Source organism: Onychostoma macrolepis, chromosome 18 (genome assembly GCF_012432095.1).
Source record: "Onychostoma macrolepis isolate SWU-2019 chromosome 18, ASM1243209v1, whole genome shotgun sequence".
NCBI classification, from domain to species: domain Eukaryota; kingdom Metazoa; phylum Chordata; class Actinopteri; order Cypriniformes; family Cyprinidae; genus Onychostoma; species Onychostoma macrolepis.
Window position 1 is genome coordinate 362,501 of NC_081172.1, and position 17,500 is coordinate 380,000.

A 17,500-nucleotide genomic window follows, 5' to 3' on the forward strand; every position below is an offset into this window, starting at 1 on the left:
GAAAAACAGAACATAAATGCGGAGAAGATGTTATTTACGGCAAAACTGAAACCAAGCCGTTCACACAGAACACATGTTTATGGCATGTTCTAGAGGGACATCTATCAGCGCTGCGCGAGAGAGCCGCATGTTTAGAAAGCGTGTAAAATTAATGTGCGTTCAGCTTCTAAAAAACAGGTTTCTCCCATCACACTGTTTTTAAATGAACAAGTACTCTTTGTGATCAGTTTTCGGTCCTTTGTATTAAACTATACATACATACATGATGCTGTTTTGTTTCTAATTGTTTAAACAACTTAATTAATTCTATATGGTTTATAAGCATTGTTTTAAACATTATGCACTTTTTTCAAAGATAGTCGTGTTATTTTATTGCTCTGAATGAACATGCATTAGTAATATTTAGCTCGAAGCACCCTCTTGTGGCCTCAGGAGAGAAAACAAAAGCTTTCCCCCCCAACTGAAATTATGCATTTTAATTTGGAACAATATTCGAATTATAATCATATTTAAGTATAAAATTCGAATTTAGATTTTCAGCCATTCTGACAGCCGTAGTGTGGACACAGTTAGATGGGTTATGAAGACGTGACCGTGATCGTGACGGTCTGTGGTGTCGCTGCTGTGTGTTTGTGCAGGACTGTCTGAAGCTCTTCTCTAAAGAGGAGCGCTTGACCGACAGCAACCGCTTCTACTGCCGCCACTGTAAGACGCACCGAGACGCCATCAAGAAGATGCAGATCTGGAAAGTTCCGCCTATTTTACTCGTGCACTTGAAACGGTGAGTGACGCCTGCAGCGCTCCAGCGCAGCGCTCTGATATCTCGTAAAGCAGCGTGTGAAAGGTGTGTGTGTGTGTGTGTGTTTGTAAGGTTTAAATACGACGGCCGGTGGAGGGAGAAGCTGCAGACGCTGGTGGATTTCCCTCTGGATAATCTGGACCTGACACAGTACGTCATCGGACCCAAACACAACCTGAAGAAGTACAACCTGTACGCTGTGTCTGTGAGTATGAGACCACACACACACACACTCTCACTCTCTCTCTCTCTCACACACACTCTCACACACTCACTCACTCTCTCTCTCTCTCTCTCTCACACACACACACACACACACACACACACACACTCACTCACTCTCACTCTCTCTCACACTCTCACTCACTCACTCACTCACTCTCTCTCTCTCTCTCACACACACACACACACACACACTCTCTCTCTCACACTCTCACTCACTCACTCACTCTCTCTCTCACACACACACACACACACACACACACACTCACTCACTCACTCACTCTCTCACACACTCTCTCACACTCACTCACTCTCTCTCTCTCTCTCTCTCTCACACACACACACACACACACACACACTCACTCACTCTCACTCTCTCACACTCTCTCACACACACACACTCACTCACTCACTCTCTCTCTCTCTCTCTCTCACACACACACACACACACACACACACACACACACACACACACACACACACTCACTCACTCTCACTCTCTCTCACACACTCTCTCACACACTCACTCACTCTCTCTCTCTCTTGCTCACACACACACACACACACACACACACACACACACACACACTGATCTGTGACGTCTGGTCTGGTCTGCAGAATCATTACGGTGGGATGGACGGCGGTCACTACACTGCTTACTGTAAGAATCCTGTGAAGCAGCGCTGGTTCAAGTTCGATGATCACGAGGTGTCTGACATGTCCGCCTCCTCCGTCCGCTCGGCCGCCGCCTACATCTTCTTCTACTCCTCTCTATGAGGGTCAGCGACAGGTCGTCACCATGGTGACCAGGTGATTGACGCATGTTTGACATGCAGCTGTGGGCGGAGCTAAAGCCCCTTGCGTGAGGACTGATGGACACTTCTGCTGAGGGAACGCCCCCCTCTCTCTCTCTCTCTCTCTCTCTCTCTCAGTGGAGCAGGAGTCTGAACACAGGAGCCTCGGCCTGCTCTCTGCAAACTCACGGCTGGACTTGATGTCGTTTAGACGGACCGTGTGAGATTAGACGTCCATATATGCACACTATAATCGGAATCGCTCATTAGACGTGCACCTGCCGCTTAGGGAGACGCGTTTCATTTATTTATACGGTGACCAAATATTACCAGTGCTGCTGGATCCGAAGGCGATGGAGACTCTGAATGAGAAAATCCAGCTGTTGGTTAACAAGAAATCCCTCCCGAACCCACTCGTCATGGTTCACACGTACTAAAGCGCAGCTTGGGCCCTGCTCTGTAGGCTAGTGTTCAGGGATCCGCTAATCACAGCAGTGCAATAACCCTCATCGACGGTCAGCATCAGCAGCAGGTCTGATAACATCATATCACACAGCCGTCTCTCTGTACTAATACTCGTCTGAATCTGACCTGAATCTGTGGCATGAGCTTCTGATGGACTGCCTGAGTGGTTCTCTCACCTGGTTTCTTATTATATTAAGCGCATTCTTTAAATCCATGTATTAGCCTATACACCTTATACATACAGAAATAAACAGATGTAACTCACGTGTGCTTCGAGTCTTGTCTTGTGTTTACAGTATGACCGTATCAGCAGGATTGTGGGTCTGAACAGGATTATAAAACTAACATATGATTGAAGCCGATGTAATAAATGTGATTCATATTCTACTTTAATGTGCAAAGATGATACATTTCTTAGCAACTATAAACAGCCAACAGTTATGATAATTCATCTGTTTCAGTCAGATTACTGTGACTTTTCTGCTCATGATATTAAATGTAAAAATGTTTTCTGGTATGAATCTCTTGGTATGATGTGTTTTACGTCTAATACGGTGGATGAGCAGAAAACAGTCTGTAGATCTGCTACTAAACTAACCAACAGATAAATCAGTTTAAGAAACATAACTAGTCAACTAATAACCCTGTTACTCTGAGACGCATCACAAATGAAAATAATACACAGAATATTTTCTGCAGTTGCGTGTTTTTTACGGAACAGTTTCCAGCTGTTTTTCTGAATATTGTCAGCGACGCTAAATGTCCAAGAAACGTGATCAAATACAGTTTGGTTCTGTTTTGTTTCTGTCCAAAGTGCTTTACAATGAACTTTGTGTTGCATGCCTTCGGCGGCACAAGTGCCACGTTGAAGAACAAATACCTACCAAATAAGATTAATGACATAGTATTTTAAGAATAAAGTCAAAATTACAATAAACTCATGTCATGTTGTGTGAAGTTGATGTGAAAATTCCACCTATATTCTGCCAAAAACTACAAAAAAAACACATTTAACATGAAAAACCGCAATAAAACAGGCTTATTGACATTTTTTGAAACTCTGATCGATTTCATGAGACTTTCAGATTTTTTTTCAACATCCATTCAAATATTTATTCATGTTTATTTCGTGCTGCAAATATTAAAGAGGAACATCTCATTGATTCACATGCCACTTGAACTGAGGCGGATATAGTTATCTCACTACAAATATAAGAGCGTAAAAACATTTATTTTTTGTATTTTATCATATAATTGACAGAAGGCTGAGAATTTATGTTATAATAAATGTAACAAAGCTTATTGCAATTATTAGACAGTCTGTGTGCTACAAATAAGGAATAGACTTGAAAACGTTAAATATTATTTCCAAGCATTTATACTGTAAATAAAACCGCTTGTGAATAGTAAACAGTAAGGTTATTTGCTTCAGGAAAGACGTTTGGGAGCCCATAACATTTGGGGGCCGTACAAATGTTTTGCACATGTGCCCGGGGCGGACTTGCTGTGCCACTGATTCACTGAACTTCGACCCAAATGAGAATTTTCACCGTATATTGTGATCTGAATGAGTAAGTAACAAGTCTGCCACTTTTGTTCTGACCAACTGAGGAAAAAAGCATTACAATAAATCATGCTACCAATGGTGATTAAATCTAACCATCGCTTGGCTTATATCACATCTAACCAGCACTTTTACACAAGCACCTAACCCTGTTCACAGCACTGAAGCTTCGCAGGAGGTTTCTTGAAGCAGAGACACAGTTCTTCTGGATTTAGTCTCAGTTTGTTCTGTTTCTTCATGTCGTTCCAGACAGACTGATGATGATCAGATCACATCTCAAAACTCTCACGGGATTATTACAATTAATGGCCAAATGTAAACTGAATTAAGTCTAATGAACTTTCATTATTATTTAAGTGAAATTAACTCATTTAATTGATTTCACTGTTCGGTTTTACAGTGTAGAAATAACTGACTTTAAACCATTTTTAGCTGCTGAAAATACTAGTGTTCTAATCATTTTACTGTATTTGTGTCTGAAGAGTTTTATGAGCATTATAGACCCCTGGTCTGCAGTAATACTAATGGTTTTAAATAATGCAAATTATTCATCTATATGTCATGTCCTTAAGTGAATATTTGTGAGCTCAAGATCTAGGCAGTTTATGAAACTCGAGCTGAGTTAGTATGTTGTGTTGTGAATTAAGGAAGTAATTCGATAAAAGCTTATAATAGAGTTTCAGAGATCTGCTCTGGTCAAGCTCAAGACGCTCATCTTTATTAATTATAACTTAATTGTTTATACAAGGACACAAGAAAATGTACAGGACGTTCATAAAGCCAGTCAGTTTATACAACGGTGTCATATTTACAGCTTTGTTCTTTTGATATGTTGGATGACACAAAGATGATGTCACTTCCTGAATGATGATGATAACTGGTGATAATTTAATAATTAGATTATACAACAGACTAACAGGGTGCAAATTATGACATAGAAGAAACAAATATGAATTAAAAAGTAATTCAAACAAATTCACGTGGAAAAATATTTAGATTATCTAATAGAATACATTTTGATAAAAAGCCAGGTATTGTTTTTAGATGTTATTGCATCGGTTGTGCAATATAATCAAGTTGTTTATAGTCAGTATGAAAGCCAATCATAACTGGATTTCAGAAATGCGTCACATTATGTAAGTAAACACTGAGTTGCAAATACAGCGTTTTGTTGCCTTTAATGCTGGGTTTGGCTTTTCTGGCCCTCAGTCTGTGTGAGATCACTCTTTATGGCCCGTCTGGAAATTAATGTTGTGCTCAGCAGGAATATTATATGCAGACTTACTGGAGCTCAGTGAAAGTGTGCTGTATTTATACTTCTGTGTCCATATAAACATATCTCAGAGGAGTTTGATTAATGTCTGGAGGACCCTTTACTATACAGAGCTATTTTTACAGTTTCTACTACTGTTACCCTGGAAAAGTTGCCTGATTCATTTAATAGCAGGGCATGCTTTAGAAGAATAGCTAGTCTTCCACGTAGAGAGTGTCTTCTATTTAATACATAATTAAAATGTCCATTTTAAATGGAAAAGGTGACACAATCAATCACATATATATATATTGGCAAATAAATATTGTTTTTGTCCTTTTGGAAAATCTGGAAATGTGACAACTTGCCCCACCCTGATATTTATGATGCATATCCTGCTAAAAATGCTCGGGTTTCAGATGTTGGGTGTTAATATCTACCTGCATACTACTCAGGATTTGAGGGATTTATTCATTTTTGCCCACTGGATCGTGTGGAAATAACATAAATCTGGCGCTTCTATTTATAATCCTAAATGCATCGCTTCACTAATTCGAATCGCCTCGCATCACGAACCGAATTGATTTTCCGCTCGCTGCGGTGCGCGTGCACGGCGCGTCAGAGTCTGTGAACGCGCAGGGCTCGTGAGCGGAGTTTAGTGCGTGCACTCAGTAGAGAGCATGACTGCGGACCAGACAGCACTAGTTAGTCAGATTTAGCTGCTGGTTGGAGCAGTTAGTCTCTGGGAATATGCAGATGGAACTTGAAGGTAAGAAAAATATCTGTCTGTCTTTGTGCATCTAGTTTAGATGTTTTATTGATTGTTTTGCGTGCAGTTCTTGTTTGGTTCAATGATACTCCTGAGGCTGTGTCATGCATTTGTTTTTTATACTATGCCGTATACCATACTATACTACTAAGACAAAAGCAGCACCTTAAAGCAATTATTTAAAGATCTTTTTTTTTTTTTTTAATTGTTCACAAATATGCACATGAGAGATTTTACTAAATATACTAGAAAGACAACCAGTAGGAGACACAGCAGGCGTGTGACTTCATAGTTGAGTGTTATTGATTATATTGAGTTATATGCATAAAGGTCATTCTGAACCGTGACATCAGCTCGGCTCTGCTTCTGTGTCGCTGATTAGAACCCAGGGCCGTTTTCTCTGCACCTTAATGCGATCACAGCTGCATTCGGACAGAAAGAAGCGCAGTACACAAACCCCCAGTCTGTGTTTAATAGTTTTCACAGGGAGATTTCTTGGTGCACTACAGCAGAATATTTCACATTGCTTTACACACACAGGGTCCTCTTGGGGTGGGCGGCACGACCAAACTGCCGTGAGTCACTAAAATGACTGATGATTTTTATGAAATCAGGTTGCAGTATATTCAGACACGTGCCATGCTAAACATATTCAACTGAGGCTTCAGAAATTATTATTATTATTTATGCATTTGGCAGACGCTTTAATCCAAACAAGCGACTTGCGTTGCATTGAAATGTAATAATTTATCAATTCATGCATTTAACCCAGGGAATGCATTTATTTTGTCTTTATAATTATATATACGTGTTTGTTCATTTTACTAGTGCATCTCCAAATCTTATTGGCTGTTGGCCTGGCCGTTCTCTGTTTCTGCCTGGTGATTGGCTGCATTGTCTGCTGTTGGCATCAGAAGTCCCGCCCCACGGATGACAAAGAGGCGGGGCTTTCCTTACCCCCTCTACCTGCAGATCATGTGACGGTGACTCTAAGCCCCTCCCCTTCCATTGACACTCTGCCAATCAAACAGCAGTACGAAGAGCTGGACGGAGACGTTCTGGACTATCCCTCATTTAACAGCTGCTCGACGCCGTCTGAAGACGATCTTTCTTTACCATCGCATCCTCCGAAGTCTCGTTTCAATCTACGGCGGCTCAGCTCCCCCGCCGTCCCCTACAAACCCTCTAAACCTGTCCGTGGTCGTTCCTCACTCCCGACCATTCCTAAACTCAGCCTGGCTGGGAAGTCACGTAAAAGCAGTGATAATGTTTCGGAAAGCAGCAGGCTGAACGCTGACAGCGGCCGATATTACGGCTCTGGCTCTCACAAAGCCACACCTTCCCTTCGCTTCAGCCTTCTCTTCTCTCCAGCAGAGGGCAGGCTCACCGTCACCGTTCTGGGTCTCTACCGAGGCTCTAGGAAACTAAGTGGGACTACGGTGAAGGCTTGTCTGCCTCCGATCTGCCTTGCACCGATTCCGGGCGGCCCTAAGCGCAGACACAGCCTCGGTCCAGAGGCTCCGGCGCAGGTGTTCCAGCTGCAGGTGAGGTCAGCAGAGGAGCTCCAGTCCTGTACCCTCAGGCTGACCGTGTCCAGCAAGGATTTCTCAGGTCTGAGGGAGACGGCTTTGGGCGAACTCGAACTTCCATGTGCTGAAATCCATTGGGAACCCGATTGCACGGTCACCTTCAATCGGCAGCTCAACCCTGCGAGGAGGAGGCTGAGGAAGGTACTGGAGGAGATTATGCATCGTGCACCTGCCGACTTTGTAAATGGTTGCAGAGAGAAACTGGGAATTGTACACCAAATGAATGAAGGCTGGAATAATACACCACATGACTTTTGCACAGATTTACAGTTGACTGTAGTTGCTTAAACTCAGAGCAAGTCATCAAGAGATCAGATTTTTTTTTCTTAGAGTTGCATGATACAAACTCGCAATTCTGACTTTTGTGTGATGTAAAGTCGCAGTTATCATAGTGAGATATAAACTCAGAATTATGACTTTTTTTCTCAGAATTGTGAGTTTATATCTCAATTCTGATTTCAAAACGTCAGATCTGCTAGAAAAAAGTCAGAATTACAAGATATAAACCTGCAATTGCGAGAAAAAAAAATCATAATTGCACTGCAAAAAATGCTTTTCTTACTTGTCTTGTTTCCAGCCAAAATATCTAAAAATTCTTAAATCAAGAAGGATTTTCTAGACAAGTGAAAATGATTGTCTTGTTTTCAGAAAAAAACTGTTATCTCAAACAGAAAACAAGATTATTTTTCTTACCCCATTGGCAGATTATTTTGCTTGTTTCAAGCAAAAACTCACTTAATTTTGACGTTTTTTTTCTGAAAACAAGACAATAATTTGTACTTGTCTAGAAAATCCTTCTTGATTTAAGAATTTTTAGATATTTTGGCTGGGAGCAAGACAAAAAATCTAAGTAAGAAAAGCATTTTTTGCTGTGTGTGAGTCTATATCTTGACATTCTGTGAGTTTATATCCTGGAATTCGTAGAAAAAAGTTGCAGTTGCAAGGTGTGAACTCAGTTGCGAAAAAAGTCATAATTGTGAGATAAAAAGTAGCAATTATCTTTTTATTTTTAATTCAGTGGTGAAAACATTAATCATGTAGGGTATTCCATCCTTGAGGACCAAACACTAACAGACTTCTCAAGTCGTTCTGAGAACACAAGAAATGTACACATCGTTGCAAGGAGATGCATGACAAATTAAAACAAAGTGTTCTGAAATTGGCTCAAAATGCAAAAAAACATGCATGAATCCTCTGCCTTAGTGCAATCAGTCTGAAGCTAAACAATCAGAGTCTGTGCCCATCATAAATCCATCGACTCTGATTGCCCAAAGTCTGCAGACTGACTGACTTCTGGCAGCTAGCACTGATGCATCCAGACTGCAAACTGGGCAAAAGTGTATTCCAGCCTTTAATCAGAAAGACATACACACTAGTCCCACATCAGTCACGTCATTGGTCCAAAATCCTCTTTCACATAGCTATATATCTAAGTGTTCTGATTGGATTTCAGTATGAGTCAACTGAACCTAAAGTGTTATTTGACCTCACAGTTTGTATTTGATCACTGCTGAATCCAGCAAATGATGCAGTTTTTGCTGTGAGTCGAGAGGATGATGCCCTGACGAACTTCCTTTGACAGCCACATAACATATGATGTCAGTACATTACAGTAAGACACTTTTATCCAATTCGACTAACATTGCATTGAAGGTGTGCCTTTTACCAGTTCATGCGTTCCCTGGCAATCAAACCCCGTCGCGCTCTGCTGAACTACAGGAATGCTGATCATCACTGAGCTTCTCAGGTGAGAGATCTGGAAAGGTTTCTGTGTGCTGTCATCAGAACACAAACTCTACAGCACGCTGTTGCAGTGGGATTGTACAACTGCGTGACTAGCGTGCCAACAAGTGGTGCGTTACTGTGGCCTGGAGCCAGAGCGCTGTGCCCTGCAGAGATGGACACGAGCCAGCGCTGATCAGAAACACAGCAGAGATGCATCACAGAGCAGAGGAGGAACCAGAAAAACTGTGAATGTGGGAGCGACAAGAAACTCTGCGATAGTTTAAAGGGTAGTTTAAAGCTTATAAGTCTTAGTTGTTGAACTAGGCTAAGACATGGCATTAACTTAAAAGCAAGCTTTTCGGTTAAATATCAATACCAAAATGATAGATAGATAGATGGATAGATAGATGGATAGATAGATGGATAGATAGATGGATAGATAGATAGATAGATAAATAGATAGATAGATAGATGGATAGATGGATAGATATTCAGATAGATAGATAGATAGACAGATATTCAGATAGATAGATAGATGGATAGATATTCAGATAGATAGATGGATGGATAGACATTCAGATGGATAGATGGATGGATAGATATTCAGATGGATAGATGGATGGATAGATATTCAGATGGATAGATGGATGGATAGATATTCAGATGGATAGATGGATGGATAGATATTCAGATGGATAGATGGATGGATAGATATTCAGATGGATAGATATTCAGATGGATAGATGGATGGATAGATATTCAGATGGATAGATGGATGGATAGATATTCAGATGGATAGATGGATGGATAGATATTCAGATGGATAGATGGATGGATAGATATTCAGATGGATAGATGGATGGATAGATATTCAGATGGATAGATAGATGGATGGATAGATATTCAGATGGATAGATAGATAGATGGATAGATATTCAGATGGATAGATAGATAGATAGATAGATAGATAGATAGATAGATAGATAGATATTCAGATGGATAGATAGATAGATAGATAGATAGATATTCAGATGGATAGATAGATAGATAGATAGATAGATAGATAGATAGATAGATAGATAGATAGATAGATATTCAGATGGATAGATAGATAGATAGATAGATAGATAGATATAGATAGATAGATATTCAGATAGATATTCAGATAGATAGATAGATAGATAGATGGATAGATATTCAGATGGATAGATAGATAGATAGATAGATGGATAGATATTCAGATGGATAGATAGATAGATAGATGGATAGATATTCAGATGGATAGATAGATAGATGGATAGATATTCAGATGGATAGATAGATAGATAGATGGATAGATATTCAGATAGATAGATATTCAGATACATAGATAGATAGATAGATAGATAGATAGATAGATAGATATTTAGATAGATATTCAGATAGATATTCAGATAGATGGATAGATATTCAGATAGATAGATAGATATTCAGATAGATAGATAGATATTCAGATAGATAGATAGATATTCAGATAGATGGATAGATATTCAGATAGATAGATAGATATTCAGATAGATATTCAGATAGATAGATAGATAGATAGATGATAGATAGATAGATAGATAGATGGATAGATATTCAGATAGATATTCAGATGGATAGATGGATGGATAGATATTCAGATAGATAGATAGATGGATAGATAGATATTCAGATGGATAGATGGATGGATAGATATTCAGATAGATAGATGGATAGATATTCAGATGGATAGATGGATGGATAGATATTCAGATGGATAGATGGATGGATAGATATTCAGATAGATGGATAGATATTCGGATGGATAGATATTCAGATGGATAGATATTCAGATGGATAGATGGATGGATAGATATTCAGATAGATATTCAGATGGATAGATAGATAGATGGATAGATATTCAGATGGATAGATAGATAGATGGATAGATATTCAGATAGATAGATATTCAGATACATAGATAGATAGATAGATAGATATTTAGATAGATATTTAGATAGATAGATATTCAGATAGATGGATAGATATTCAGATAGATGGATAGATATTCAGATAGATCAGATAGATATTCAGATAGATAGATAGATAGATGGATAGATATTCAGATAGATAGATAGATATTCAGATAGATAGATAGATATTCAGATAGATAGATAGATAGATATTCAGATAGATAGATAGATATTCAGATAGATAGATAGATAGATATTCAGATAGATAGATAGATAGATATTCAGATAGATAGATAGATAGATAGATAGATAGATATTCAGATAGATAGATATTCAGATAGATATTTAGATAGATAGATAGATAGATATTCAGATAGATAGATAGATAGATAGATAGATAGATAGATATTCAGATAGATAGATATTCATATATAGATAGATAGATAGATATTCAGATGGATAGATAGATAGATGGATAGATATTCAGATGGATAGATAGATAGATGGATAGATATTCAGATAGATAGATAGATGGATAGATATTCAGATAGATAGATATTCAGATACATAGATAGATAGATAGATAGATAGATAGATAGATAGATATTTAGATAGATAGATATTTAGATAGATATTCAGATAGATGGATAGATATTCAGATAGATATTCAGATAGATAGATAGATAGATAGATATTCAGATAGATCAGATAGATATTCAGATAGATAGATAGATCAGATAGATATTCAGATAGATGGATAGATATTCAGATAGATAGATAGATATTCAGATAGATATTTAGATAGATAGATATTCAGATAGATATATAGATAGATATTCAGATAGATAGATAGATATTCAGATAGATAGATAGATAGATAGATATTCAGATAGATATTTAGATAGATAGATATTCAGATAGATAGATAGATATTCAGATAGATAGATAGATATTCAGATAGATAGATAGATATTCAGATAGATAGATATTTAGATAGATAGATAGATAGATATTCAGATAGATAGATAGATATTCAGATAGATAGATAGATAGATAGATATTCAGATAGATAGATATTCAGATAGATATTCAGATAGATAGATAGATATTTAGATAGATATTCAGATAGATAGATAGATATTCAGATAGATAGATAGATAGATAGATAGATAGATAGATATTCAGATAGATAGATAGATAGATATTCAGATAGATAGATAGATAGATAGATATTCAGATAGATAGATAGATAGATATTCAGATAGATAGATAGATATTTAGATAGATATTCAGATAGATATTTAGATAGATATTCAGATAGATAGATAGATATTTAGATAGATATTCAGATAGATATTTAGATAGATATTCAGATAGATAGATAGATATTTAGATAGATATTCAGATAGATAGATAGATAGATAGATATTCAGATAGATAGATAGATACATAGATAGATAGATATTCAGATAGATAGATACATAGATAGATAGATAGATATTTAGATAGATATTCAGATAGATAGATAGATATTCAGATAGATAGATAGATAGATAGATAGATATTTAGATAGATATTCAGATAGATAGATAGATATTTAGATAGATAGATATTCAGATAGATAGATAGATAGATAGATAGATAGATAGATAGATAGATAGATAGATAGATATAGATAGATATTCAGATAGATAGATAGATAGATAGATAGATAGATAGATATTCAGATAGATAGATAGATATTCAGATAGATATTCAGATAGATAGATAGATAGATATTCAGATAGATAGATAGATAGATATTCAGATAGATAGATAGATAGATATTCAGATAGATAGATAGATATTCAGATAGATAGATAGATAGATAGATAGATAGATAGATAGATAGATAGATGGATGCTGAAGTTTTGTCAGTGTAATGAGTAGTCGTTAGGTAATGATAACGAGCGCGTCTCGTTCCAGTAGGTGCTGGTTTGATGGAGCGTGGGCTCAGAGTCACACTGAAAACGCTTCCGTGTGTTTGATGATGTTCAGATGCGATGCAGTGAGTTGTGCTTCCTCTGAGAGTCTAATGCGATTATGAGGAGCATTAACAGACACGTTCATGATCTGGTCCAGACGCCTGGCAAACACCCCTCACATCTCCAGACAAAGAACAAATCCTGTCGTAATTATAATTCATCACTATTCCTCTTTTGTGTCGGTCAGAGTCAGAGTTCCCAGGATGCAGTGGGGCACGCCGGGGCTTCTGGGTGTCCGGTGCGGTTTCTGGGTCAGATCCTGATTCTGCTGCAGTATCAGACGCTGGCACATCGTATGAAGCTGATGGTGAGGAAAGCTGAGAACCTGCCCAAACTCAGCAGGATGCCTGGCGCTCCAGGTCTGTCTGTCTGGATGACTGCATTTCTTGCATTTTAGCTTTTGTAAGTCACTTTGGATAAAAGCATCTGATGAATACATGTAAATTTGCTGTGTAAGTCAAGTCAAAATGTATTTCTATAGCAACAGCAGTCAGACACAGTGTCGGGGAAAGTTACTTTTAAAAGTAATGCATTACAATATGGCATTACTCCCTTAAAAAGTAATTAATTGTTACTTTTTATGGAATAAAATATATTTATTGAATATATTTTAAAATGCAATTCATTCCTGTGATTTCAAAGCTGAATTTTCAGCATCATTACTCCAGTCACATGATCCTTCAGAAATCTTTCTAATATTCTGATTTGCTGCTCAAAAAACATTTATTATTATTATTATTATTATTATGTTGAAAACAGCTGTGTAGTATTTTTTCAGGTTTCTTTGATGAACAGAAAGTTTAGAAGAACAGCATTTATCTGAAATAAAAATGACAAATGTCTTTATCATCACTTTTGATCAATTTTAAGCATCCTTGCTACATAAAAGTATTCATTTCTATAACCAAAATAAATAAATAAATAACATTTTATTTATGTATTCAAATAGAAAGCAGTTATTTTAAATAGTAAAATATTTCACAATATTACTGCTCTTGCTGTATCAAATAAATGCAGGCTTGGTGAGCAGAAGAGACTTAATAAATCTGAGTGTTCAGCAGCGTTTGGCTGGTAGTGTAGATCATCTGTTTCTGTAGATCACTACGTCGTCATCAAGCTGCGTCGGGACGGTGAGGTCATCAGCACTAAGGAGACGAAGGGCGCCAGCGGAGCGAACGCGGTTTGGAACGCACCCTTTCTGTTCGATCTGCCTCCTGGTGACATCAGCCGACTACCGCTGCTCCTGGAGGTCATCGTGATGCAGGTCAGAAGAGTTCCTGCATTCACACACGCCGCCAAACAAAAACTATTCACACACCTGATATCATTTTTAAGATTTTTTTTTTTTACTAGCGGTTGCAGGACACTAAAGTTAATTTATGTAAGTGAGGATAGCAAAATAAAGTAAACTGTGACACATTACACCCAAACATTCCTCATACAGTGGACTACTGTATATCACTGATGTGTCTTAATATTTTACAGTAATGACATCACTCTGTCTTTGATTGACAGGGACGGCTGTACACCAAGAGTTGTATTCTGGGTCGTGTTCTGATTGGCTGCGGAGGTTCAGAGGCGGGAAGCCAGCACTGGAGTAAGATGTGCAGCAGGCCGCAGGTGGAGACGGCAGGCTGGCATGAGCTCCAACCAAGCCCCTTATAGGCTGGTAAAGCTTGATTGACATGTCCCCGAACCAATCAGATCGCTCACTGTTACGCTGCTCAGTTCTTCAAACATTTTGGGATAGAACTCTGGAACCCGGTTTGAGGAGACTTGAGGAAAGTTTGTGTTGGATTTGTTTGCTAAAATCTCTAATGTAGGGTACAACGGGGCTAAACGCGCCTTTGATATTATTTTCATCTAAAACACAAAAACATGGCGTAGCACTTACCAAGACATCCGCTTTTCAAGGTGCAGGTGTATATTTGTCTGAACCTTGACGCGATCGCGCACAGTGATTCTGTGCTTACTTGATCTAATATTTTATGTTTTTTAAAGTGTTGTATATTTAAGTAGCAAATGAGAATCACTAAAATTAATGCATATCTTTTGTGACAAAGGTCTTCTTTATGATTTTCAGCTTTGTTTAAGATAATTAATGCAACAGTTTTTAAATAACGAAGAATATGTAAAAGTATGGTATTTGGGGTAAAAAGCGCCCCTGCTGTTGGGGCTGAAGGCGCACAGTAATTAACATGATAATTAATAGATTGCTGACTTTTCCATTTGTTGACATGGTTAGATTCAGATGGTAAATATCATATTTTATGTTGGGTTTCCATATTAGAGATAATCACCATGTTTAGAATGAAACCATTATATTTAAAAACATGATATTAATCATATCATATAATAAAATATAATTTGTTTTTACTACTGTAAATATATATTCAATTATTATTGGATCTCCTTCTTTCATTATCTTTACTTATTAAAATGATTTTGTTTCTGTATTTTAAAATATCTTTTTTATATTAACATTTTAATGACAGTATATTTATTGAACAAAAATTCATTATTTTATTTTTCAAAATAAGCAGAAAATAGTACAAACTTTGCTAAAGTGATTGTTTTGAACAAGTATTAACTTAGACATTATTTTAAAAACCATTATTTAAAAGTCCCCCTTGCCACCTCATACATTTATAAGATTTTTAAACAAAATAAACAACTTGAATGATTTATTTCCACAAAATCTGTTGCTCCATTAATGTTCAATATAACATGTATATTTATTTATGTGCAGTGAATAGCACATTTGTTCTTAAGGTGGGCCTTTATCCCCGTCGTGCGCTACAGCATCACTGCAGGGTGTCAATTATGGCTCATTAATAAAAGCAGAATAAATCAGATGTTGCTCTTGCACTAAAGTGAACTCATCGTGTTGTTGCTGCTGTTAACTAAACAAGTTTTTGGTCATTGAAGTAAATCTAAAATCAAATAAAAATATTGGATGGAAACTAAACTTAAATTTTTTTAAGTTAAAAATGTTACTTAAATAGAAATGAAAATAAATTAAAGTTAATAAAATGCTAAAAAAGATGAATAAAAAAGGCAAAAAGCACAAAAGTTATTATTATAACTTTAAAAATTAAAAGTAAAATATAGCAATACAAAAAGAAAAGCCCATTCAAAATATGAATGTCATATAATATTTACTGCTGTCAAACGATTAATCGCATCCAAAATAATATATATGTGTGTGTACTGTTTATTTATTATGTATATATAAAGACACACACATACAGTATATATTTAGAAAATATTTACATGTATATATTTATATTCTTATATTTTATATTATATCTAAATATATAAACCTAACATATTTTTCTTAAATATGTACGTGCATGTGTTTGTATTTATATATTCACAGTACACACTCATATATTCCGTAAACAAAACTTTTATTTTGGATGTGATTAATCACAGCACTAATGTATAAATAATAATAAAATAACACTAAGGGTTGCTTAGAGCTACTACAATTGTTATGATTGTAGTGATATTAATGTTATCTTTCAGAGTGGAAATCTGACTCCGACCGGGACGGTGGTATGATTCTGTGGCGTTTGTGTCACACTCGAGAGATCTGTGGCGCAAGCACAATCTCATCCGAAGCAAAGATGCAACTAAATGTTAATGATGTGGTTAGGAAGAATTATGAATTTCAGAAACCACTGCGTTTGCAAATCCAGCTATTTTTAAACCCCCAATACTCACCGAGGCGTAAACAAAACCCACAGACTGTGTTTTAATGCAATTCCATGCAGCCGAACGGCTTTATTATGCAGCTGAAATGTGTCTGTGCCTTTTTCTCAGGATTTTTGGTTTTTCCGCATTGGGTCAATAATATTTCAGTGTTTTCAGATGAAATCAAATTAACACACTCTAATACAAACAAGAGACATGATTTATGATCATATATGATGAGATAAAGTCGCCGAGGTTCAAAATAAATATGAAAGAATGATATAATAGGTCGTTTATATACAGTGCATTCAGAAAGTATTCAGACCCCCTTCCCTTTTCAGTTTTATGTTGCAGCCTGATACTACAGTTGTTTCAATTATTTTTTTTTCTCATTCATCTACACTCCGTACCTCATAATGACAAAGTAAAAACAGAATTTTAGAAATGTCTGTAAATTTATTAAAAAGAAACGCATGAAATATGAGGTCTGAATACTTTCTGAATGCATGCTGAAGCACAGGTGTATTTTCTGTTTGTAAATGTGGCTCATGTTGGATTCACATTCTTTTCAGATGATGATGATGATGATGATGATGATGAACATTTGAACTGTAGCTAAAGAACA

General features: G+C 36.8%; 2 protein-coding genes across 6 annotated transcripts in view; both read left to right on the forward strand.

Annotated features, from left to right (window-relative positions):
* usp8 (ubiquitin specific peptidase 8) overlaps positions 1–2,544 on the forward strand; it is a 15,801-nt gene extending 13,257 nt beyond the window's left edge. For all 3 annotated transcript variants that reach the window (XM_058750890.1, XM_058750888.1, XM_058750889.1), the window contains exons 17-19: positions 639–781; positions 872–1,004; positions 1,640–2,544. In XM_058750890.1, coding sequence (XP_058606873.1) covers positions 639–781; positions 872–1,004; positions 1,640–1,798 — 435 coding nt within the window. In that variant the 3' untranslated portion in view covers positions 1,799–2,544. The remainder of the gene's footprint in view (positions 1–638; positions 782–871; positions 1,005–1,639) is intronic.
* Positions 2,545–5,724: 3,180 nt separating this feature from the next.
* Positions 5,725–17,500, forward strand: part of LOC131523918 (synaptotagmin-4) — a 12,731-nt gene continuing 955 nt past the window's right edge. The window contains exons 1-5 of one of the 3 annotated variants that reach the window (XM_058750564.1): positions 5,725–5,865; positions 6,694–7,595; positions 13,367–13,538; positions 14,277–14,443; positions 14,695–17,500. The exon at positions 14,695–17,500 is cut by the window's right edge and continues 955 nt beyond it. In XM_058750564.1, coding sequence (XP_058606547.1) covers positions 5,847–5,865; positions 6,694–7,595; positions 13,367–13,538; positions 14,277–14,443; positions 14,695–14,844 — 1,410 coding nt within the window. In that variant the 5' untranslated portion in view covers positions 5,725–5,846 and the 3' untranslated portion in view covers positions 14,845–17,500. Of the gene's footprint in view, positions 5,866–6,693; positions 7,596–13,366; positions 13,582–14,276; positions 14,444–14,694 lie in introns of those variants that run through there. The other 2 variants (XM_058750565.1, XM_058750566.1) reach the window with 2 other exon arrangements.